At 44.9% G+C, this 26,447-nt stretch overlaps 1 protein-coding gene across 1 annotated transcript in view; it reads right to left on the minus strand.

Moving 5' to 3' along the window:
* Positions 1-2,740: 2,740 nt before the first annotated feature.
* Positions 2,741-26,447, minus strand: part of FAM13C (family with sequence similarity 13 member C) — a 57,348-nt gene continuing 33,641 nt past the window's right edge. Inside the window, 14 exon segments of the mRNA XM_033148843.1 lie at positions 2,741-4,479; positions 5,345-5,446; positions 6,000-6,199; positions 7,667-7,762; positions 13,575-13,777; positions 15,246-15,327; positions 15,963-15,973; positions 15,976-16,018; positions 16,020-16,067; positions 16,069-16,101; position 18,597; positions 18,889-18,977; positions 18,979-19,100; positions 25,293-25,383. Of these exon segments, the coding sequence (XP_033004734.1) occupies positions 4,356-4,479; positions 5,345-5,446; positions 6,000-6,199; positions 7,667-7,762; positions 13,575-13,777; positions 15,246-15,327; positions 15,963-15,973; positions 15,976-16,018; positions 16,020-16,067; positions 16,069-16,101; position 18,597; positions 18,889-18,977; positions 18,979-19,100; positions 25,293-25,383 (1,245 nt within the window). The 3' untranslated portion in view covers positions 2,741-4,355.

A 26,447-nucleotide genomic window follows, 5' to 3' on the forward strand; every position in this document is an offset into this window, starting at 1 on the left:
ATCCATGGTTTGTTTGCTGTTTAGATTTCTCTAGGTGTGAATTCTATAGCTCCTGGGAGGGTGTCCCTGGCGCCACAGGATTTGTTCCATCTCCTCCCATGAGGGTGAAAGAGAGATCTGCCTTGAAAGGTCAGCAGCTGGCAGTTCTCCGTGATCAGACCTGCAACACCTGAGAAGACAAACAGGAAGCATCCAGAGTAGGGTGAACGAGGTGCTGGATCTACAGGATCCAAAGCCCTGATGTGTCCCCTAAATTTGGGGGAAGGGGGCATTCCAGTCCTGAAGCTACTGTAACTTTCCTCCCACTGGGAGCAATGAGAGAGGAAGGTTTTTTATTTTTAAAAAAGTCATACAACTGTAGAATGCCAAATGAAAGACCATAGTTCAGTGACAGAACATCTGCTTTGCATGCAAAAGGTCGCTGGTTCAATCCCTGACATCTCTACGTAGGGCTGGGAGAGAACCATCCCTGAAAAGACACTGCCAGTAAACAACGCTCAGCTAGATGGACTAATGGTCTGACTCTGTACAAGACAAGCACAAGTGGGTAGGGAAAGTGGCCTTCGCCCTGTCTCTCAGAAGTGCTCTGCCCACCAAAACCCATTTATCTAAACCAAGCATCATTGACAAGAGAGTTGGGTCTGGAAGCCCGGCTGTCTGTCGCTTTATCTTTTTGATTTAATTGTTCTGCAACAAGTGGTTATCAATGGCCACGAATACAATTATCTAGAAACTGCCAGTTCATAAGGTACAGGTCTAATGATCCAAGTGGACATTGCAAACATCATTGTTTTTGGAATTGCACCTAAAATGGTAAATGGGCATACAGCTGCCGACTCCTTCCCTTCCACCACACACACACCAGCGATATTTCGTTGCTCTTACAAATCTAGATGGCATCTACCTAGTAAAATACATGCTATTCAAATCAGCCGATTATGTCATCACTCCTATCAGTAAATGGGTGAGAGCGTGTGGGTGTCACCTGCATACGAACAGACTAGGCACCAAAATACATCCGGGGTAGGCCTGTGGTGGGTCACTTCAATTGGGGGGGGCATGCAGAAAAAAATTAAGACCCCAGCAGGAGTGGCTTTGGGTGTGGGGCAAAAGGAAGGAATAATGTGAGCGGAGGCAGGTGGAGGGTGTGTTTATGGAGAAGGAAGGAGCTCCAAGCCTAATCTGACACCCCCCCCTTTGAGGATCCTTTAAACTTAGGAATTGTTCCTTCACAGTTTCTGGGAGCATGAGGTGGGGGGTCCTCTCCCTGAGTCTTGGCTTTGGGGCCAATGGGAAGTGGCAAGCTTCCCATACATACACACACCCTTAGGCCCCCCATCCCCAAAGCTGTCTTGAGGCTGGACAGCTTCCACTGCAGCCCCTCTGCTCAAACAGGGCACCTGCCAACTATAGCAGAGAGGCAACTATACTTGGAGCCAGCTCCATACAGCCAGAAATAATGACTGGGTGATGGAAAGAGAGGAGAGGGCAAAATGAGGAACAATAATCCTCCTCCTTCCCTGCTTTTCTTCTCTCGTTCTGCAACTTTCTACACAGTGCACTTCAAAGAGAAACCTCGTCTTCACTGGAAAGGCAGCTGTTGCATGCCTTATTGGGCTTTTACCTCTCATTCAGCCCAAGTCAATCAGTCCTGTGCAAATTCAGGAAGCTGGGCCCATAGTCCAAAGCCTAAGTTAGGTTCCTGCTGGAGTTAGCTTCCTCCAATATGCATATTTAGACCAAGAAGACCCTGGGGGTTTTTTCCAGAACAATGAAGCTCTGCTAGCTTGCTCTCCCTAGCTTTCCAGCACAGGAAAGGTTGCCTCAGCCTGAGCAGAGCCACTCTTGCCTTGATGTGCCAGCATGGCAGGAACTGCATGGTGACCTGAATACCCCTTGCATTGTGTGGAGAAGACAGCCTCTTTAACCTTCACAGAGCTGGGGATCCAGAAGGAATAGCTGCCATGCACATGGGCCTCTGCTGGGTGGGGGAAATGGGCGGGCTGTGGTATTGCAATGAAAATGGGTAAGCCAGATTCTTCACCAAGAAAAACAGAATTCTACAACCTGTGTACATTACACAAATAGACATAATTTATCTTGCTGCGCACAACTCTGTGACTCTTTCTTCTTCTGTTTTTAATTTAGTCACGGTGACAGAAAAGCTGTTAAGGGCCCTGAAGTCACACCACTGCAAATCCTATGCAGTAACCATGCTGCCTTCTGACATTTCACTAAGTGTTGCCCACACACACTTTCACAAGCATGCCTTTGCAAACCAAGAGCTAGGAGCCTCCTTCCTATTTTTACCAAAAAAAATTAAGGAGATAAAAAGCTACCATTGTCAGGAAATCGAATTCTATACCCAGTTCCATATGTTATGCAGGGTTGGGTTTTTTTTTGTTGTTGTGTTTTTTGCTGCTTGCATGGAATTACAGCACACACTCACAAACAACAGCTCAGACAAGCTCTGCATACTTCTATTCTGCCACAGGATTCCACCCACCCACAACATCTGGGTGCTGTCTCATGCATCCAAAATGGTGCCCTCTATATGGAGGGCACAAGGAGAAGGGGACGACAGAGGATGAGATGGTTGGACAGTGTTCTTGAAGCTACTAACATGAGTTTGGCCAAACTGCGAGAGGCAGTGAAGGATAGGCATGCCTGGCGTGCTCTGGTCCATGGGGTCACGAAGAGTCGGACACGACTGAACGACTGAACAACAACAACATATGTTTTGGTCTCCAACTCCCATCAGCCCCAGCCAGCAAGGCTAACAGGTGGGAACTGTACTCCAAAACATCTGGAAGGTCCGGTGCTGGCTACCCTTGATTCAGACCACATCATCTCCTATTCCTGCCTCAAACCCATAATACCCCCATCCCCCCAAGTGTGAAACCCTCTCCAAAATTCTGCCTGCCAATTTGGTATCTGAACTAGGTATCTGAGGCTCTTCCTTCGTGTCATAATTCTTCCCACATTTCCTGGACCTGAAAAGTAGAATTTCTACCTACCCTAAATACAGCCTGGATGATGCAGGAACCAGTGGTGCTTTCCATGCAGTCCAATCCATGTACATTCCACAAACATAGGTTGCTGCCTATATCGGAGCCATCCTTCATTCTCTCTTTATCCTGCAGGAGCTATTTTGCCCTGCACTTTCACCCAGGCTCCGCCACTTCAGGAGGGGTGGCATATATATCAAGTGAGAAGTGTCTCTGCCAAGCTGGTAGATTTAGGTGGTCCTTATCTGTTAATTATTGGAGGGGAAACAAGAGCATCAGGAACCCCCTAACGCAGGATGGATTAAGACTTGCATCTTGGGTGCCTATTAAATTCTCAAAAATGTCCCCTCCTGCACAAGTATTTGATCTACGGAGAAAGTCAGATTCTTGACATTACTGATGGTTGCGTTTGGACAAACAGGGTCCTCTAGAGCACACTGAACCAGCAAAGACAGCTGCTCACATTCCTGGGGGTTGTTGGTCAAGTTTTATCTGCAGGGGTGTGCTGCTTTCCTTCCTTCCTTCATTATCCTCACCCAAGATGGAAAACTACAGTTTCTCTGTGACCTGTACTTTTTTACCTAGCCAACCAGGCAGAAAAGAGGTTCTTTACTGGTGCATCTCTCCTCCCAAGATTAGGGATGGTTTTCAATCTGGCCCTCCCAGTGAATCCTGGGATACAAAAGCTGCCCAGGCTACGCACTGGAATACACAAATAAAAGAGGCCTATCAGATTGTGGAGGACACTTCATAATTCTGACTGAGTAGGTTTAGGAGAATCGCCTACCTAGAATTGTGTTCCAAGTTTACCTGATGGGCGGCTCAAGAGACATTGATGTGCCTCTTTTTTCTCTAGTCCTATGCTGCCCAAGTGGGAAGAGACAAAATAAAAACCTGGGTGAGCCTGTTTGGATGATTGGACTGCCCTTCCATACCTTTGAGTGCTGTTGAATTAGCACCACCTGCCTGGAAACACGTCACAGTGGAGCTTTGAAGTGAAACAGGAAGTTCCGCCAACCCGGCTTCCTGAATGTGCATATATGATTATAGTACCTCCTTTTGGCTAAAGCGAGGGGAAACTTGCCCGAGTGAAAAACAGCTCCAGAAACAAGAGACGACTCACAGTTAAGTGTTAGCCCTCCCATGCAATCACTCCTCCTTCCTGCATTCTCACACCCCTTTCTCTCACTCTCTTGCTCACCTGCAGCGATAGAACATAAATAAAGTGCATCAGAATTTCAAGGTGTCAAAGCCATTGTGCAGGAAGAGCCAGACCTGTGCAATCCTTCTCTCTCTCTCTCTCCTTTTCCCAGACCAAGGAGTTTTACTATTGCAAACCACTGGACTTCAGATGGTTTTGGAGACATCGTGCTTGCTGATGAGGACCTCCAGCAGCCTGAGCTTGGCTTTGATGTGCTTGTATTCCAAGTACTCCTCTGACATGGGGATGCGGTCCTCCTTTTGGGGAGTCCTGTAAAGTGGTAAAATTTGAAAGCTGGGGCTTAAAAGGAGCAAGCATTCGCAGAGCACTTCTGGCTCAAATAAACTTTTGTGTTATATATATAAAAAAAAACAACCACATTCAGACAGTCTTCTTCCAAAGAAGAGACAAGTGAATGTTGGAGAGAACTGTACACAAGGTTAGGCTATATGCTCGCTTGCAACAGTGGGGTTCAGAGACTGTGGGGCACCCTAGCACTCACACACATTAATACGTTTGTTAACATGTTGAAGACCATTGGGTCTGCTATGTACGTGAGCTATTCTAATATCTTGTCTTTTCATCATAGATGCTGTCCTCATCTACAAATGGCCAACAAATACTCCCATGGAATGGGCAGATGAGTAATCCCCAAAGGTGTACATTGTGGCAAACTTAAAACTGCCAGTATGCTGGTACAAATACACAGACAGACAGACAGGCAAAAGTGGCTGCCCATTATATCTCTGCATGAATGGCTCCTCTGGATTTGTCTCCTTCCAATCACAGGCACATAGGCAGGAGGTTCTCCTGCAGGCAGATACCTCTCATTCTTACACACCTCAGTAATAAACTTTTTTGTGGTGGAGGGCAGAGAGTTGTGAGCATGACGTGTGCCTGCCAATTTCATTTCCTAAGAAAAGAAGGGCGCCTTTGCTATGGCAAAATTAGAAATCCCTGGCAAATCTTGGTTTGTGTAGTCACCAGAGGAAAGTTCCCAGGATTTTAGTACTACAGGGGAAAGGCTCACTCAAGAGATCTGTAGGCAACTTACTCTTCAGGATTTGTGACTGCCAAGGTCAGCAGCGACATACAGAAGGGGTACAGAGACCAAACATGAATGTAGTTGCCTTACCTTCCTGTTTGCTTAAAGAACTGGTCCTCAAATTCTCGTAACATTTTCCTTAGCCTTTTCTTATCAGCTCTCGTTTCTCGGAGATGTTCCAGCAGCACAGGCCTGCAAAAGGAGAATTGTGTCTGAAAACACTGAAAGTGACAGACAGGTGACAGATTTGGGATCAGGAATATGCACGCAGCTTCAACAGGTGCTCCTCTTGCAGCCCGTGCCTAGGACAGGATGCTCTCAAACGACATGCATTTTGCTAATTAATTCCAATAGATATTGAAAGTTCTGACAAGACACAGAGTGGTTTACAGTAATGTAGTTTTACACTTATTATTATTATTATTATTATTATTATTATTATATGGCAAGTAGAAAAAGTTGTACTACATTAGGCCAATTTCCAATACGTATTTACTGTTTGTAGCTGTGGGTCATTGTCGATGTCATAAAAAGCCTATTAGCACAGGCATGAAACAAATAAATATATCCTCTGTTACATTAGGCATGTGAACAGATGGCTTAGGATCAAAGCACAATGCAAAGAGATGACGGGGAGATTTGCGCTTTTTGTTCCCCACACTTCTGCAGCTTGTCAGAAACCGTATCCCCCTAAGGAACAACCGTGCTATTTTGTTCAGTTTATGAAACAAAAGTCAGTACTCACATTGTGGCCTCGTGCAAGTTGGACATTGACAGGGCAGGCTGTTTGACTGCTTTCTTTTCATCCAGGGGTGACACAAAGGCGGGCTCATTCTCCTCGTCTGAATGACAGAGATGTTCGTCAGAAGGCAAATGGAGGGACGTGGCAGAGGACAACTCATAGCTGCTCTGGGAGTGATCTTCATCAGAATCTTCCTCCTCCTGCTTGTAACACAGAACGAGGGTTATCAAATTAATTACCTGCATGCACATCGGTGGAAATTAACGGTGAAGGAAACGTGAAACAGATCTGCACCAGAAATAAGTACTGGGAAAGTTCCATAGAAAGTGCGTGGGATTAACCATGGTTGAAAAATAATGCTAAGAAAATGTGACTGACAGAATCTCCCCAGGACATAAGCTACACACTCTTAATTAGGAATTCACATGGTCATTTCCACAAGGGAATTAGTTTTGTGTGACACCACCCCTTAATATAAATGTAAGAAACTGCAATTTCTGGGATCTAGTTTTCCTTCAGAACCATTTCCATGGAGCTAGCCTTGAAGCCCAGTCCTAAACAAGTAAAAATGCTGAGTCCAATGCATTTTATTTCTTGGGAATAATGCTTGTGTTTGAAGCCTTACTCATGTAAGCAGCTTGCCACAGAAAAGAAAGTGAGGCACACCCTTAATGGGGTAGCAACAAACAATTTGGCTTACTCTCTCATAAAAGACACCTTCCCAAAGGATGGTCATTGTTTCCCAGTACTGTACAAGCTTTGTATTTCAAAGTTTGAGCTAGACACAGTGGTTACTTTTTAAAAGAAGAGAACCCGGGGATGCCTGGGATGCAACTTCCCTAATCCAAAAGATGGGGATACCCAGGGTTGTGGGAAAGGAAGGGAAGGACACATCAGGATTCCTGTGGGAAACACCGGTGTGAAGACCAGTGTCATGCACCAAGTGTGGAAATAAACAAAGTGTGCACATGCCAATTGTGTCCCCCAGATGTTGCTCCCAGGGATTTACAGATATATGTATGGACATATTTAACTTCCGAGGGTTATTAGTATGCTGTGGAAACAGGGCCGGATTTAGGTTTGATGAGGCCCTTTATATGTCCAGCTGTCCTTTGTCAACAACAAATTGTCACTGTTTTTCATGTTGAATATATGCTATATGGTAATTTAGGGACCTAATAGGTATCTAAAGCCATTTGCACATAACTAAATATGTATTTTATCAAAGTAATTGTTGAATTGAAATACAATTAATACCAGGTTTTTTCCTTTAATTTTTTTGAGGGCCCCCAAGCTATAGCTATAGCTTGTTTAGCTTATACGTAAATCCAGCACTGTGTGGAAAACACCAGCGTAACACTGGTTTCCAGCAGTAGTCCTGGATGTGTTGTCAATCTGCAGGGTTAATTAAAACTGTAAAACAGTAAATAAATAAAAAAATCATTATACAGAGAGGCAAGATGGAGCCTAAATAAACACTGTACTGAGCATTCTGAACAGCTTCTATTCCATTGTTGGGAACGCTATTTTGCAGTTCCCTTGGTTGTACTATTCCCTCAACACATTCCGTGAGAAGGATTCCCTAGTGGGCAAAACGCTTCATATGAATGGAGCCTTTAAAAAGGCAAAAGTTTGGGCAGATTTATTTCCGCAACCTCCTTTGGACTTACAATGGTTGTGATCAAAGATGGCGTCGACAGAAGCTGCTTGATAATTCTGTATCTTTCATAAAGGGGCTTCATCAGACTCCTATCTTGCTTGTTTCCCTGAAAAGAAATAAGAGAACACCATATTGACTCTGGCGAAACAAGACGTCTGTATTGTGCTGGGTGCCAAAGAAGAGGCGTTGTTGGTCCTAATCTATACGCTGCTTTATGTTTCTTTAGCATAAACAGTAGCAGGAGGAAAGTGTGACTCTGGCTTTTAAAAAACACACAAATGCACTTCATGCCACTGCTTTTTTTGCAATAGGGATTTAAAAACGAGGAAGTAAATTCCTGGTTGGCTAACAATTTCACTGGAGCACCATGTTTGTGTAGGAGTTGGACTCCAGCAGTCCTGCCAAAGCAGATGGCCAGCAGTGCTGGGATCAAAATTTCCACTGTCTCTGTACACTCCTTGCCCCTGACAACTGCGTGATCCATTGTCTCAAAATACTGGCACTGTTATGGCACTGGGTGCTTGGTTTAGTGACTTGCTGTTGACTGTCGGTCAATTTAAGGATTGTCAAGCCTCGGATTGTCCAAGTATTTACCAACCTCTCCTTTGAGATTATTGAGCCTTAGCACCACGATTAACTTCTGCCTCAAAATAATAGGAAAGAGGGACTCAAGCCAAGACAAAATGAGGTAATTACATTGAAAGAAGTTGTACATTTTTGCCTGCTCCTGGTGGCTGAAAGGATTTTTCGTTCAAGTCATATCCTCGAGATTGTCCATTCTTATGGAAGGCCTAATTAAAATGCCAAGGCACCAACTATGTGGGCCAAGAAACCACATTGTGGACAGTTACAATGAGAAGCAATACAAGTAGGTTTGGCTCACAGGTCATTTTGACAGATGTCCCAAGCTGGGAAAGTTTAAAGGCACTGGTAACTGGAGAAGCTTGAGGAATTCAGTATCTGAGAATCCTCATTTGACCTGACCTGATCTTCACCTCCCAAATATGCAGACTGAAACTTAAGTTTCCCAGCAGATTTTTAAACTGGATATTCCAGTGGCTCAAAAACAGTAACAAAACATGCTTAAACATGTATATTTTGAAGGAAAAAAATACATTCACAACTAAATAATTTAACCATGTAGCTAAATGCGAATTTGTGTGCAGATTTAAAAAAATCAAAAAAAAAAATCAGAAATGAGTTCAATTCGTTGCATGACCCAGAAGGGAAGTCCCACTGTTCCTTCCTCTTCTGGCTGTGTGAGGATGAAACCACGCCCCCTCTGGCAGGCCACCACTGCCTGCGGCGTGGCCAAGCTAAGGCAGCAAAGGGTCCAGCCCCCCCAGATCCACAAAGGTAAGTAGCTATTTCTGCTGTTAAAGCTGTAATGCATAGCATACATAGCTCCAAAGCCAGCCATGGGAACCTACTACATACAGTACCTACTGCTCAACGTGGCAACTCAGCCCCAGGAAATGCATGTGCAGAGTGTGTGCGGTTCCTGAGCCATTTATATATGCAGGTCCGCCTTAGCATATGCTGGGAGACACCTAATTTCTCCTGCATGAGCATGCACAGGAAGGAGCTTGTTCTGTCCATCCGTAAAGACACCAGCTTCTTTTGCTTTACTGTACTTTCTCTTTTCCCACACATAAATCTCCTGTTCTGAAACACTTTAAATAGAAAACTTCTACATGGGAATCAGGAAAGTCAGTCCTCCCTTCACCAGGTTTTAAGTACCCATCAGGTTGCACACATAAAGCTAGCTAATCAATAGGCAGGAGATTTTAATCCGTTCTCTCCACCTCCATTTATACATTACATGTAGGAAAAGCAAGAAGGAACATGAAAAGAAGCAATATATTCCACTGTCTAAAAGAAATCCATGCCTCTCCAATTTGGACATGTGCATTTTTAGGCGTGACCAATATATGCACAACTGCACACATGTGCACAGCGCCAAACCCGGAAATGTTATAAAAGGCATCACTAAAAGGGCAGAACAGGGGTGAGGCAGGGCAGAACGGGGTGTTTCAACTGCATGAGTTTTCACACAAGCGTGCAATGACCCCGAATGGAACCCCACGCATATCGGGGGGATAGCCTGTACTTGCAACTGACTTATTCCATGTGCTCAGCACAGCTTGTAACTGTAACATTAGCCCCAACAAACCTTAGCTAAATTAGGTCCTCTTCTTTCTGTGCTGTATAACCATCTGCAGGTTTCTGAATTATGCACAAAGCCTTGAAGACCCCTTAGAAAGTGGCTATATTTCAAAGCGATAAAGCTTACAGAGTTGTTTTGATGAATCAGTCAAAGGTTCCTTGCTCCCTCCAGCACCAACAAGTGTCATTTGATATCCTATTCTTTGAGTTTTCTCTCTGATTCAGAAAGCACTGTGGGCCTTTCGATCCGTCTTCATGCAGGCACGTACCTAATTAGATTGGGTTAACCTGGAACTGCTCTCTGAAAACAAGCCCACAAAGCTGATGCTGATCAAATTAAACTTAATTATCATCCTAGAAAAAAAATACAAATGCATTTGATTTTCTTTACTATCAATCTCCCATAAATTATTTCAAGTAATCTCAGTTTACAGCCTTATTGTACTTGACTCGTAAACTTCGGTCCCCACTACAGGGTGGGGACCAAAGGTGGACAAACTACCCCAGAAGGAGCATGACATGTTTCCCACCAGAAGTACTATGCCTCCTGACCATAAGAGGTCCTCCATCCTTGCTAGGGTGGAGTAACTTCAACCTTGTTTGTATGTGCCGCAGGCTGTCTGCACTGAATTTCAGGCAAAGGGGACAAAGTTCTCTCTCGTATCAGCCTTGGTTCTCATGCAACATCTTCTCAGGCAGCAGCTTACAGGACTGGGCAGAGATTAAAAAAACATCCACTCCCCAATCTTATTTTGCAGGTGCCATGTGACCACACACATTTAACTAATCCTAGACCAGTTACAGCTGCCTGAAAAGTTCTGCAATTTGTTTTAAACTTCTGGGGATTAACGGGGGATAAACCAGCTTTCATATACATGCTTCTGACAGGGCTCATGATTTCTTGGTATAATTTTAAGTAGCCGAATTAAATTGTGGGCAGAGAGCAGGGCAGGGGATGGTGGGGGGGGTGATAAGCAAGCAGAGCAAAAGCCGCTAAGGGTTGTTTCTGGATTTAATTTATGTACTGATTTATATGGGTGGTTTATAATCCACTCTTCATTAAAATCAATCCCAGAGCAGGGGAAATCATAAAAATATATACTACATAATAAAATATAACAATAAAAAAAATCAAACCACCACAACAATAAATCAATTTTACATCACATCACCACAAGGGTGACAAAGCATCTCCTACAATCACTGTAAGGATGGAAGAGAGATTTGATTCAGTTCTCATTTCAAAGGTGAACCTACCAAATTTGGTAGATTCTGAAACAATACATGATCCAAAACTAATCCACTGTTCGAAACTGACACTTCTCTGAATATTGCAATGTACTTCTTCAGCTTATCCTCCATGAATTCATCAAATCCTCTTTTCTAGCCATCCAAGTGTCCATCACCACCACTTTTGGGAGAGAATGAATCCCTGCGCATCACAATGACACCTACACTGGGCAAAGACTAACTCCATGTAGCTCACCCCACTCAGGTCTCAGTAACGCATGCCAGGTTGGCACCCACATCCACGATTAAACCGTGGGTGGTAGATGCTTATTTTGGATAGATCTGATGTGTAATAACAACAGCCTAGGTTATGTTGGTAAGCAACTGAGGCACACAAGTCAGGCTGAGATTGAAAAGGTTCACATTGCAGAGAACATTTTCAAAACTGAGTAAGTTAACTTTTTTTAAAAGCTGATCTCCATTGGTGCTATGACACTGCATTCCCTTTCTAGGTCAGATTGCCTACCAGAGTATAAACGACAAGCAGATTAGCCTGAACTGAGGGTTGGATACCACCTTGGACATAAGGCAGGACACAAAAATGTCTTTTAAAAAACCATTGGGGCTGATTTAAACATGGGGACAGCCACACAAAGACCACTGAGAAGCATATTTCTGTGCAAATGCTTTATACAGCTGATGACACATTGATAAGCCTTGAGTCCGGTGCTCTGGAGTTCCTAAGTGGGCCACTGCTTTATGACGGTCTCCACATGGCCACCATCACAATTAAAACAGCCCTCATCCTTTGTTTTGAAGACATTGTGCCCAGTCCAGCAAAACAGAGATGTCCTTGTCCCACTGATTTCAATGGGACACTATCTCCCAACTGAGCCTGTTATTTTTGCCTGTATCATTTGTCTAAGACAACAACACACACAAAGCCTAAAGTCTTAAGACAGTTACACATGCTTCCTAATTAAGTTGTTGACATATAAACGAGGATCCATCATGGTCTTCCCTCTGTCAACTGACATCTGGCAGCCATTCCACCAGACTGTGGCAAAGCAAGAGGTGGGAAGCAGGGACACTCCCATCAGTTTGGCTGAGAGACTAGATCCATCAAGATGCCCTCGCTTCTCAATTGTCACCCAACAGCAGCCAATCTATCAGGCTGCAGGGGAGAGATGGTGGGAAGGGCTGTTCAGCTAAGAGACCAGCTCCAACTGGCTCCTCCTCTTTCTGAATTGTTTATATTCCTATTGGTGGCCATTACAAGAGCTACTCTGTATTCTTAATAACGGATGTCTAAGCTGACTTGTTTTGCTCTTCCCTCCTCGTTGCTTTTTCCTTTTGTGTTATGTTCTATAGATTGTAGTCCTGCAAATACAGGACTGTTTTGTTTTTATCTTGCCTAAGCTGCTCAGGCTGAAAAAATAAACCTATGCTGCCAATACTCGTGGTAAATCAGTATACAATCAGCAGCACAAAAACGGCGCACACAAATCTACCAAACCATTCCACGTATGAATGAATAAATGCTTAAGCCAAGAAAGAACTTAGCATATGAAGTTGAAAGTGTGCAAATGTACCAAATCTTTGTGAAAGAATATTGTGAAGAAGACTAGATGTTCTAGTTTAGATGAGATGTAACATGTAAATTTGTATGTATGAATATACAGTAAATCCTGGGAAAGAGTTTACTGAAGAAGCCCAAAATTGTCCATGGGCGAAACAGGGGACAAACGCCGGCACCCTGTCTAATTGTTGTGCGTCACATCGTCAATATTCCATCTGATTGGACTTGCTTTCATCTATTAACATCTGTGCGTGTCATCTGACTGGACCTATTTTCATCAATATCTACAGGAGCCTGGCTAAAGACATTTAAAGACTGAAATTGTCCTGTTGTACAAACTTGAATGAGTTTTCTGTTTGTGGCTTCTTTGTTTGATCTTTTGCATTGCTCTTTTTGATTGGACAACCAATATAGAATTCAATACGTGGAATGGTTTGGTAGATTTGTGTGCGCCGTTTTTGTGCTGCTGATTGTAAGCTGCTCAGGCAGCATCTTTCTGCTGAAGTGGTGCAAAAAAGGTGTTTTTTTATAATAATAAAAAAATAGCCAACTCTCCCCCAATCTAAACATTAGTGTTCTATTGCACACTTCTCATTCCTAGTGGAAGTTTCATGAAACATACTGACCAGGACCTGCACATTTTTTTCTGAACAGCCTATCAGTTCTTTGTCCATCCAAGACTTCCTAAAGACATTATTTGCAAGGGAGGGGTGGTATCTCCCCCTGCAGTTTTCGTATAGCTCTACTAAACTGTTTCATTTAACTCTTCTTCTTTTGTTGGTGGCAAAACGTGGAGCTACACTGAAGGGATGGGACAGCAATGCATGAAAACTGCCACTGCCTTTTTGGTGGTTCGGCACATGACAAACAGGCCCAACAGTTCAGGAGCTGAACTTGGCTGAAGGCTGTGCAAATAAGGAATACCTTACAAGTGCCGTGTTACCTTAACGTTCTCGGGGATATGGAGCTGCTGCCGCTTCTCGTTCAGCCGTTTCATCACGGCGTCCATGGTTTCTTCTACGGAGGGGCTCGGGGGAGCTCCTGCTGTGTCCTGCTTCACAGTCTCTTTGGAGCTCTCCTGATGAAGGTTCCTTTGAGTTGCTTTGAGGGGGCAGCTTTGTTCTTCTGACATTTTGAGTTTCAGCTCTGGGAGGAAAATTCCCAGGACACGAATGAGCAACCACTTGCAACACATTCCTTCTGCCACCACACACACCACCACCACACTGAGCTGGATTGCTCATGTACAACCCTTACAGGTGACCCACAGAGTTAAATGCAACCCCCCATCCATATATGATAGCTCACAAAACACGTGTTAAAAACCCCTGGCTTTTAGAACCTAAAAAGATCCCTGCTGAATAAGATCAAAGTCCAGCATCCTGTTCTCACAATGGATACCCCTTTGCTTACTGCATTTGGGGACCCTCCTCCTCATTCTGCTTCTGAGTGTGGCCCTGGAGCCTTGCTCCCACATCCTGCCCTTGCGACACGCCTCTGACGCATCGACATCAGGAGACTAAAACAGACTAAAATCACTCCAGCTTCCCACAGGAAGCTCTGCATCTGAATTGTAACCTGCTGTGGCCATTCTCAACTTTGCACATGCCTTCATAATAACGGTAATATGATGATTAGGTTACTTGTCCTGATTTATTCCACTCACATTCTGGGTGGGGACCTCATCTGTCTCATCATGCAACATAACCCTCATTGTTAATTGAAGAAAAAGTATGAAGTGGACGTGATTTCCTTCTGGTTGGGATACACCTTATAATGTAAGCCAAAGAAACTCACACTCAAGGGAAAATCCGACACTCACAACTTAACAGAATGGGGGGAAATTAAGTCTTTTAAGCAGTTTGGTAACATAGGATCAAACGCATCACTTAACTATGAGTGTGTAAAAGGTATCAGCATAATAGCTATTAGCTCAGCATTAACTCCATTAGTGTTGCACTCTGTGGCACTGAGGGAAATCAATGATACTGCTATTTAAAATTACAGGAAAAGAGATGGAATCTAGCAAGCCTGATTTCCATTCAATCCCCATTCATTTCATTGAGGATTCCACAGGAACAGCTCCTGGCAGACTGCACTTTACAGGGCAAATCTACACTGCCAGCTTACACAAGCTTAACCCAACTTCCTTTCCCTAGGGAAAACTGAGGACTAGGGTAGTGGGGTTTGGGTATTGCTACAATTCCCAGGATGCTTTCAGGGAGGCGATGGCTGTTAAGACTTGGGTAAAGCCAGTTTTGTGTATTCTATAGAAGTCCTGTGCACCTCTCCAGATGTTGCAGAACTAACTACAACTCTCATCATCCCTGACCTTTGCCCCTGCTGCTGGGGGATTATGGGAACTAGAGTCCAACAACTGTCCACTCCTGCTCTTAGGAAATTAATTGCTTTTCTGGTAAGGTTCAAGACAATCGGTCTTTCAGCTTCTGGCTGAATTGGACCCTCCTTCAGAACTAGTGAGAAGTGACCCTGAGTGCTAAAAGAAGCCTTTTCCCCCCCCCCCCCGTGTCTTTCCACCAGATTAATGTCACATATTGGTTGAAGAGAGACATGGCCTATCCTACGGGACCTGCAGCTGATAGCTTGTGTTTACCTTAAGCTGTTTTCGACTTTTGGGCCAAGTCGTTCATCCATTTCATTACTTCGGGATTCGATATTTTGTCAGCGTGAGAATGCTGGACAGGAAAGAACAAGGGGGAAACCAGGTGGTTAGACTGTGGCTGTTGTTATTCATACAGCTCTCATTATTAATGGGCAAAGTTGCTCACCATACATTCTGCATTTATTAACCCAGACTATATAAATTAATGTTCCAACTGACATCTGGATTGTGTCCAGGCTGGGTCAAAGGTAACTTGACTGCCAAACTCTGTTTACACACTGATGGCATCCAAACCCCACTAGAGTCTAAATGGCCAAAAACTACTTACCTGCCCTTTCACAGCCTCTATAATAAGACTGCACATTGCTGCTCCCTAACCTTGCTAGTGCCCAGGTGACTACTGGTTCTTATGCTAATGTGGCAAGTGTATCTGATAACCAGAACCTGAGTATTTGTGACATCATTGCTTAACTAGCTCAGACCTTTATGAGGTCACTTGTAGTTATGAGGTCACTTGCAGCCTGCAACACTAGTGACTGCCATGTCTCTCAGCAACATAAATACTAGTAATGCAGATTTTCATCTGCTTTGGACCTGGAAACAACAAGAAAGACACATAATTTAATCCAGGCACTGTGACCCAGCAAGTCAAATGCAGTCTCATCCACCTCATCAAACCACCACAGAAAACTTGTGTGTGTTTCTCACCCGATAATTCTCTCTTGCTCAAACCTTTCTTCATATTTCCTAATTTTCCTCTTAAGGACTTTGCAGGTGCTTTGTGAGTTGTGCTATCGTCTGCGGCTCTTTGGCAGTCATCGCAGCTACCTCTGGAAGAACTTCTGGCCTACAAAGGTAGAAGTTATGAAATGTCCTAAATGTGAAATTGCTTTACAGGATTAGGTCTACAACTGCAATGGAGTGCTGGGACTCTTCTGGAGGTGGTGGGGGGGAGTAGGAGACCATGAAGAAGGGTGATGGGGGCAGGATAATAAGAGAGAGGGAACAGAGCAGGAGAAACGGAAGGAGTGGTATGGCCTGGCCTGCTTGTTCCTTGAAAAGCTATGGAATCTGCTGAAAGCAGGAAGTGAAGCTTTTCATGAAAATGAAGACAGTCACCTGCTAATGTCTACACATCAAGCTGCTGTTAAAGGACACACAGCCACAGTGCTTAGTTCAGAAGTTGACAACCCCATTCCATAGCTGTCAACTTTTCCCCTTTTCTTGCGAGGAATCGTATCAGAATAAGGAATTTTAAAAGGGAAAAGTTGACAGCTATGCCCCATTCACCAGTTGGGCAGGTCTGCTTTAAATCCCAGAAGCTACCTGGCACCATGATTTCTACACTGTTCAAGGGTGTGGTTAGCAAAACAGGGACTGGAGTTGGAAACCTCTTTCTATGTGTGTCTGTGCTGGGACAGAAGAAAGGAATACAGCGGGGAGGGGAACCTGTGGCCCTCCAAGGTAAGTGGTGTCCAACTCTCTCATTGTCCCTGACCATTGGCCATGCTGGCTGAAGAAGATGAGGATTGGAATCCAACAGTATTTGGAGGGCAGCAGGTTCCCCACCCCTGCACTGAAGAATAAGGAAAGTGAAGAGGAATAAGACACAGCATAAGACAGGAGGGAAGTCTCCACTTGATCCAGCATTGGCCCTCAGTTGGCTAGAGTGATGGGGATGCCCCAGGAAGGGGAAACAAGTGATCAGTCCAGGGCTCTCCAGCAGTATCCGAAAGCACCTAAGATTTTTAGTAGACTGAACCTTTAAATAAGCAAATAGAATCAAAAAGAAGAAGAAAATACGAATAATAAACGAAAACGAAAACTGTACGCTATATCAATATAATAATATAAAATGCAATGAGGCTAATTGGAAGTACGAAATGTGTGTGTTGTAAGTGTAGATAGTAGTTATGTATGTAAACATTTATACTAGAAGATGTAAATATATGTGATGTATATGTTTGTTTTGTGTGATTTCAAACAATAAAGAATTTTAAACAAGAAAAAGAAAGCACCTAAGATTTTTAAAGAGACTGCTCAGACATGTGGCAGCACTATTCTCAGATTAGATTGGCAGAGGGACAGAGCATTTAAGGGCCACCACTGTATATTTAATATTTTTAAAGAGTTTAAAAAAACAAAACACCTTCTCCCAATATTATTATTTCACTTCCTCTTGAGAAACCCAGCTCTCCCTTTTGCATGCTAGGCCGAGCTCATTTGCACTGCATGCCTCTTGAATACTCACCATATAACAGATAAAATAGGAACACATTTTATAACATCTCTGCTCCTTACCATGAACCTCTGCCTCAGCCCCCACAGTTCTGATGCTTCTATTCAACCTGCTCCATGATGTATTATCTTACTCTGCAATAAGCCTGCCTACCATGGATCGAAAGTAACAATACTGACTTCCATTATATGGTTATTATAAAGATTTCACCTAGATAATGTATATGAAGCACTTGAGACACTTGAAAGTGTTATGCAAATATTACATTTTATCAGTGCTTTTTTTTTCTTTAAAAAATGTTTAGGGTTACTCTCATTTTCCTACTCATATTGAAATACTGCCCCTCAATGAGGCCAAACTTAGATTCACAAAATGCTTAGGGGTATGCGTACCCTGCATCCCCCCAGAAAAAAGACTGTGTATTATTATTATTATTATTAGCCAAGATTATGCTTGTAGCACAATTAAGCTCATCTATTTTATCTTTAAATAAATGGCTGCTCTCAGCCATTCAAAACATATTTCAGCAGTGTGTGTCTGTGCACACAGAGTAATTCCACTGTAGCTGAACATTTGGGGGGCTAGCCACACTCCAAACATTGACCTGTTTAAGTTATTACCTTTCCCCAGAAAACACTGGGAATCGAGGTTCTTGTGAGCAGGGGGCTAACAAAATTCTTACCACCTGTACCAAACTACAATTCCCAGGGTTCTTTGGAGAAAGTTTCCACTTGTTTCACTCTGGAAAGCGTTATCTTAAAATTGTAGAGTTGGCAGGAACCGCGTGGGTCATCTAGTACAACCCCCTGCGATGCAAGAATCTTTGCCCAAGGTGGGGCTCGAACCCACAACCCAGAGATTAAGAGTCTCATGCTCTACCAACTGAGCTATCCCACATCATCATCATTTGAAGTTTGCTATTTAATGCTTTTGAATTATGGTGCTGGAGGGAGACTCTTGAGAGTCCCATGGACTGCAAAAAGATCAAACTTATCCATCCTTAAAGAAATCAGCCCTGAGTGCTCACTGGAAGGACAGATCCTGAAGTTGAGGCTCCAATACTTTGGCCACCTCATGAGAAGAGAAGACTCCCTGGAAAAGACCCTGATGTTGGGAAAGATGGAGGGCACAAGGAGAAGGGGACGACAGAGGATGAGATGTTTGGACAGTGTTCTCGAAGCGACTGGCATGAGTTTGGCCAAACTGCGGGAGGCAGTGGAGGATAGGGGTGCCTGGCGTGGTCTGGTCCATGGGGTCACGAAGAGTCGGACACGACTGACGACTGGAATAACAACAACAATTAATAGGTGGGAGGAGAGCATCAGATATATATTTTAGAGAGAAACAATGGCCATGCAGAGGCAGCTCTGGGAAATAAAACATGTCTTAGCTTACATCATGAACAGTTGAGCACTTGGTGGAGAAGGAGCTGATTCAGGGTCTAAATTAAATCTCTGGCTTTGGCTAAAAATAGAGCAGCGAGGGAGACAGCAGAGGATTATCTCCATCAGTAATGTGATACAGCAGCCTGCTGGTCCCTAAGGAATGGTGGTCTTCATGTCCATTGTCTGCATCTGCCTGGCCCTCTTTGTAGACTTGTGCAGGCTCTGCAATGAAAGATGAATTTAACAGGCATTTAGAAGGGCAAAACTCATTAGCTGCACACATTAAAAGAGCCTCTGAGGTTCATCAGTGCTCCCTGGAGAAAGTTGTGATGTGACATAGCGGAAAAAGGGATGCAAGCATATACCAAGAGAAGGTTGTGTGCATCAAAAATAAACAGTTTAAAAGAAAAACTTTAAGACTGACATCCTAACAAACTTACTGGAAGGAAGTCCTACGGAACCCAGTGGTATCTAATTCTGAGCTAACATGCTTAGGGGCAAGGCCACATGGTGAATATTAGAAGAATAAATTGCCCAGTTGCGTGCAGGACAATGCACATGCAAAGATGCTGCTTGGCTGAAGAGACTGAGGAACGGCCATAGCTCAGTGGATTGGAGTCAGGGTTGACATTAATGAAACTTACTAGCAGCAGTAAGCCATAAGTGAATAAACCTTTCTATTGTACTTCCTGAGATAATCGTTTTCTCGCACTCTTAAATACTATGTGTCGTGAATCCTGACGCGACACTAATAAGGTGATATGCTAGCTACATTAGGCAGTCCTTGGGCCTAAGTAGCTCCCTATAAAGAGACAAATGGGATTGCCTACATCCACCAAATAACCTCTAAAGTAGGTGTAAGGTCCTCTGTTCGTTGCTCATGAGTAAGCAGGCAAAACTCCGAGTTTCCTTTAAGAGTTTTATTGTGCAAACTATACAGTGCAGAGCTAATAAGTTCATGTCTGTATCAAGCATCGTCAGAATCCGGGAATGGCCCCTTCCGGTTCTGACCCCAACAAAAGAACTTCGGTATATGGAAACCCCGCCTCCCATCCTTTCGTTTCACCCCTGACGCCTTTGGGGCGCCGGAAGCTGCATGTCTCTTTCCTCACCCCTTGAGCGAGAGGAGTGCGAGGGCTCTCTAGTACCGTGTTTCTCATAAAATAAGACGGGCCTATAAAATAAGCCATGGGAGGATTTTCAAGCGTTCATAAAATATAAGACATACCCCGAAAATAAGCCGTAGTGCTGGGCAGTTCTGGAGGGCGCCAAGGAATAGGAAGAGGTCTGTCGTGTTGGCGCCCAGAACTGGATGTTGCTGCTGCTTCAGCCCCGAGCCAGCGGGATCCAGCAGCAGCAGCCGCCGCAGCACGCGCTGTGTGAAGCCCCGTGCCAGCGGGATCCAACAGAAGCTGCAGCGCGCGCAGCGTGGAGTCCGAGCCAGCGGGATCCATGCCGCAGCGCGCGCCGCGTGGAGCCCCGAGCTAGCGGGATCCAGTCGCAGCGCGCGCTCTGTGAAGCCCCGTGCCAGCGGGATATAGCAGAAGCTGCAGCGCGCGCAGCGTGGAGTCCTGAGCCAGCGGGATCCAGCCGCAGCGCGCGCCGCGTGGAGCCCCGAGCTAGCGGGATCCAGTCGCAGCGCGCGCTCTGTGAAGCCCCGTGCCAGCGGGATATAGCAGAAGCTGCAGCGCGCGCAGCGTGGAGTCCTGAGCCAGCGGGATCCAGCCGCAGCGCGCGCCGCGTGGAGCCCCGAGCTAGCGGGATCCAGTCGCAGCGCGCGCTCTGTGAAGCCCCGTGCCAGCGGGATATAGCAGAAGCTGCAGCGCGCGCAGCGTGGAGTCCTGAGCCAGCGGGATCCAGCCGCAGCGCGCGCCGTGTGGAGCCCCGAGCTAGCGGGATCCAGTCGCAGCGCGCGCCGTGTGGAGCCCCGAGCCAGCGGGATATACCGTAGGCAGAAGCTGCAGCGCGCGCAGCGTGGAGCCCCGAGCCTGCGGGATCCAGCAGTGCTCTGTACGGTAGCAATTTGAATCCTCCTCCTCCTGCCGCGGCTCAGGGCGATCCGCGCAGCGCTGCTGGGCACTTTTTCAGCACTTCAGCAACAGCCAGTTCCGGGGGCCGAGCCACGGCAGGAAGAGGAGGAGGCTTGCCAGGTCAGCGCCCAGCTGCGCCGCGCCCGAGCCATCCGGGAGCCAGCAGGAGGAGGAGGCGGTGGCCTGCCGGGTCGGCGCCCAGCAGGGCCACGTGCCCTGAGCCAGCTGAACCCAGCAGCAGCAATGCTGGCCACGGCAGGAGAAGGCAGGCGCCCAGAACCATATAGTACTTAATAAAAAAATAAGACACCCCGAAAATAAGCCATAGGCTTATTTTCTGAGTAAAATAAATATAAGACGGTGTCTTATTTTATGAGAAACACGGTATCCTCAGAGCCTTTTCCCTCCATACCCTGAAAAGCCTGCCCCTCCCCGCTCGAAGCCTCACTGCTCCCTCCGCTGCCAGAGGAGGTGCTGCTGGTCAGGTGGGACCGGGGCTCTCTGTAGCATCCCAAGAGCCCTTCCACCACCTTGCGCTGCCCCGGGGACAGTCCCCTGACAGTAGGGTTGCCAAATTTTGAAGAGCAAAAAAGAGGGCACATTTGCCAACTTCTTCTTTTAACTAGGGATTCGCTATTATGACTCCACCCATGAAAAAGAGGACATGTCCCGGAAAAAGAGGACAACCCTACTCTAAATTGGGCTGTATGACTCTTTTCAAAAGGGACAAGCTTGGGCAAAACATCAAACAAATGAGCCACGTAATAATAAAATAAAAATAATAAAATAATAAAACCCCTATCAGTTTCTTTCAGAACACGCAAAGCCTAATTTTTATCTAAAGTTAAAACAGCTGGGCCAAAACAATTTATTAAGCTAAATAGATGGCATTTGCAATACATGCATTTAGTAGTAATAGTAGTAGTAGTAGTAGTAGTAGTATTTATTAGATTTTTATTACACCCTTCCTCCCAGTAGCCCATAGTGGCAAGCAACAAAACAAACTCTCTCTCTCTCTCTCTCTCTATATATATATATATATATAAGGATTAAAGCGCTTGCGAGCTTCTAATAAATCTCTTTAAAGAGGAAACACACACACTAATGAATAGTGCTGCATTCTGGCAGACATCATGAGGAGCGAATCTGACCTAGTTTTCTTTCCCCTGACTTCTAAACTGTATTGACTGACAGCTTCTATAATTTATGATCATGGATCAATCACCACTCGCACAATCCACCCAAGATAGATTTTATATTTACATTAAAAAGAAAGGGCAGTTTTTCCTTTTCAAATAAAGACTGCCTATTGTTAACATTCCAGCTGGTCTTTAAAGATGGGGTGAACCGGCACTTTGACACTTGGGGTGCATATGTATTTTCCTAGGGAACTATGCTTGTGTGTGTGTGTGTGTGTGTTTAATCATAAAGAGATCCATACACCTGAGACGAGAGATAAGTGAGCTAAGACCTGTAGGAGCAGTTTGTACACCATGCACGGGAAATAACAGGGACACAGCACTGACATTACAGAACAACACATCATGGGGGCCTGAATCCAGAGATTACTGCTATTCTCTCCACCAAACAGGTGCTCCACATTTCAGTTTGGTGATTCAAAGGTGGAGAGGGAGAAGGAAAAAGAGGGTAGTTGGAATCAACCCCCCTTTCGACACACACACAAAGCTGATAGCACTGTGGTTATGCACACGCCTGTGCTTCAATACATTTGAACGCCCAAGTTCAGCAAGGAACCACAGTGTAAGCAGCATTGCAGTTTCCTACCCAGCAGTAACTTTGCACCTGTGCAGGGTTCAGTCCAGAAGAGGGTCCACAGACAGACACTCATTTGTCTGCACAAGTTAACCTTGCTGCATTGTGTGCTGTGCTCTGCTTTACATGCATTCTCAGGTAAGAACTTTTATTTTGCCTCCTCAGCTTCTAATCCTCTGCAGCCAAAGGCAGCTCACCAGACAAGCCAGAATGGGACACCTCTCCTGTTTCTGTAGTCCCAAGAAGTTTCGCCAGCACATGTGATTGTGGAGTTACAATCCCCCTGTGGCTACCCTGTGGCCCTCCAGAGGTTGTGGAGTTCCAGCTCCCATCAGCCATGTCGGGAGTTGCAATCCAGCGTGAAGCGGACCTTCAGCCAGACCTTTGGCTGAAAGATCTGGGAATTATGCAACTGCAGAATAGTTGCTGTGAGCTGCACACAATGTAGGTGCTGCATGACAGCCACTTTAAACCGCTCTGTGGGGTGGGACAAAAGCAGTTGCCCCACGGAGGGAGTCAAATATTGTACCCTCGCTTTTGTATACAGTGGTACCTCTGGTTGCAAACGGGATCCGTTCTGGAGCCCCGTTCGCAACACGAGCAGAACGCAACATGAAGCACCGCGTCTGCGCTTGTGCGTGGCATGATTGGGCGCTTCTGCGCATGTGCAAACCGCCGAATCCGGAAGTAACCCGTTCTGGTACTTCCGGGTTCGGTGCGTTCATATCCCGTGACGAATGCAACCTATCGTAACCAGAGGTGTGACTGTATTCACATGGCTTTTCTTAACTGATTTAATGGCTCGGCCCTAAGTTTGGTTCAATTGGCAAATGCTTAGGGTGAAATCAGCTCTCTCAGCACAATGGCCACAAGCCATTTTGTTATGCTCCAAATATACAAAGATCAAGACTGAGGTTATTTTCCTTTATTTTATATATCCTGAACTTTGATGCAAAGCTTTTCCAGTGAGATCTGTGCCTCCTAGCTCATGAACAAGCGAAGTCCACAATACTCAAAATAGGGAAGCGCAGGGAAGTTGCAGGTGGCCAGGTGGAAAATAAAATCCTTCCAGTTCCAGTGCAACTTAAGAAAAGCTTACAAATGTACTAGCCCTGGGACAATGTTCCTCATGGACACGAGAGAATGAATTCAGGGGAGATGTGCATTGGCTGCTTTTGAATGTGTGTGTGCTACCCTCCAAATGTTGTTGAACTACAACTCCCATCATCTCCAGTCAGCATGGCCAATAGTTAGCGCTATAGTCCAACATCTGGGCAGCACTACATTGGCTATGCCTGGTGTGTGGACTGAATTTTGCCATATCAGAGGAAGGCCAACCTTGAGCATGGAGCACAGTGGCTTCTTTCTTTCACCCCAAATTGATCTACTCAGCAATTTTAAAAGCAGAGTGGTTTGGGTCTCTTTTGTATATCTTAAACCAAGACAAAATAGGGGATGCTGACAGAAGCAGCTGGATGCATCTTCCTTTCTTTGCCTTAATTGGGGCACATCTAATGAGGATCTCTCTAGCCCTTGAGAGCTATAGAGTTTTTGCCCCAGTGGCTTTTATGGATGTGAAATGCATCTCAAAAGGTAGAACTGCCAAACTAATTTGAGAGATTCTTAGAAAGAGATGGGTTATCCTTTGCAAAATGACCGAGAATAAAAAGCTTTTGAAATAAGCTCTTTTGCTACAGTCACTTTATTTATCTATAAAAATTACCTTGGGATTAGGCCATGTAATACTGACCCATTTGCCTTAATGGAGACCACACACGGCCTGCACATTTTAAGCTTGCCTATAACTCATCTGCTTGCTACACTGGTCTTGCTAACTATGACCCACTTTCATGCACAGTGATTTGCCTTCTGCCTGAACCCAGGAATCCATCTCATGCCATCTGCGTGATTACAAGCTCAGAATTGACAGAAAAGAATCCCAAGCTTCAAATCCATTTATTTCCAACAGTTGATTTTGAGCGAGAGAGGAAAGGGAAGGAATGAACAAAAAAAGGATGCACACCAAAAAAAATAGTGTGTTTGATGAGCAAGCCATTGGTGATGAAAATTAATGTGTGGCTTTTAAGTCTTCCACTTGCCCTGCTCAGGCAATCAATCTGCAATCAATAACAGAATGGGGAAATCAACAATGGCCTGGCAAAAGTGTGCGAGTGTGTGTGTTGGAGTTGGGGGAACACAGGCAATAGACTGTCTAGAAAAAAGCACATGTTAGCACAATCCTAACAGTAGAACATAATCAGAAGTGAAATGGCCGGAAACCTACAAAAATCAATTTTGTGTGAAAATGAAGGAACTGGCCAATTTTAAGACAGTGCTCTTCCCCAAAGTAATCAGAACACACACAAAATGGCATTTGGCTTTCCTTTATTCTCCTCTCACTGTGTGTGTGTGTGTGTGTGTGTGACTGTATTAGCTTTTATTTAATCAATAATAACAATAATAAGTAACACTTGTGACACCAAATTATGCCTCAGCCCTGCGTGCTGTTTGAAGAGGGGGGCCCTGCAATTTATTAGGTCAAGGCGTATGCCACTGAGTTGCCTCTACAATCAGAAACAAGGGCAGCCCATTAACAAAGATCTTCTCTTACCTCCACAACTCTCCCCATCAACTTGCACACTGCTGGTTGGGATCGATGAAGGAACTGGGTCTCTTGAAGCCGGCAGCTGTGGTGTTTCTTCCTGGTTTGGCAGAAATGCAGAGCAGAGGTCAGTTTCAAGGGCTTGCAGCTTCAGCAAAGAATTCTGCAGGCAAAAACAGAACATTGGGATAGATGGAGAGCGAGGGAATGGCAAGGATCAAGTCTCCAATTCCTTGGGGCTGTCTGCAAGAAAGGCTGCTCCTCCTCACAGCTCAGGGAAAGTGAATTAACTGCTTAGACATGCCATACTCCTTATGCGCCTTCATTTCCTCCATCTATTTAACTGATCTGGATTATTTATGACACAAGGGAAAGATCATCTCGTCAGCAAAAAGGAAGAAAAGATTTGTTCCTGAAAGCCAGTCTGAGAAGCTGGAGGCTTTGCTCTCGGAGCAAAAAAATGCCATGTAAGGATTTCACAGGTTGTGCTGATTGCAGGGCCTGGTGGCATTAAGCCCCTCCCCCTTTTCCATTCATAAAAAGGAGGAGAATAAAATCCCTCCATAGCATATTGTGCAATACATTGCAGAAAGCAAAGGGTTACATTTCTAGGCTCCTCTTTTTTTTTCCTTTTTCTTTTTTGAGCAGAGGGTTGGCTTTTCATTTCCCATCCTGCGCCAGGGCAAAATTAACAGATCTTTGTCATTCGCTGCAAACAAGTCAATGACGGCAAAGGCTCTTTATCTCTTAGCAGCTCCTCCAGCTCCTGTTTCATGCTTGAGCCATTTCTCATTCCCAGTCTTGAATACAGAGTGCAATATTCTAGCCGCTTAATCTGACACAAGCATCTTGCTGGGATGCAAGCATTCCCACAGCCCTAATCATTCATGGACCGAGGAGGTGACGAAAGTCCATGTGTAGGCGATGAAAGTACGATTTCTCCTCCACCCCCCAAATGCAGGGCAGAACGCAAAGGAGTTCATACCCTCTGAGCAGGGAACAATCCAAGATAAAGCAAAATAAGGAGAGCTTGTCAACGCTAAGGCATAAACGAGCATTGCTCCAAAAATGTGTGACCTCATATTTCTGCAGCTTACATTTGATTTTAATTTGATTGATTGGTTGGTTGATTTGTATTCATACCCCAACTCTCCTCTACAGAGC

This window comes from Lacerta agilis, chromosome 5 (assembly GCF_009819535.1).
Source record: "Lacerta agilis isolate rLacAgi1 chromosome 5, rLacAgi1.pri, whole genome shotgun sequence".
Classification (NCBI taxonomy): Eukaryota; Metazoa; Chordata; class Lepidosauria; order Squamata; family Lacertidae; genus Lacerta; species Lacerta agilis.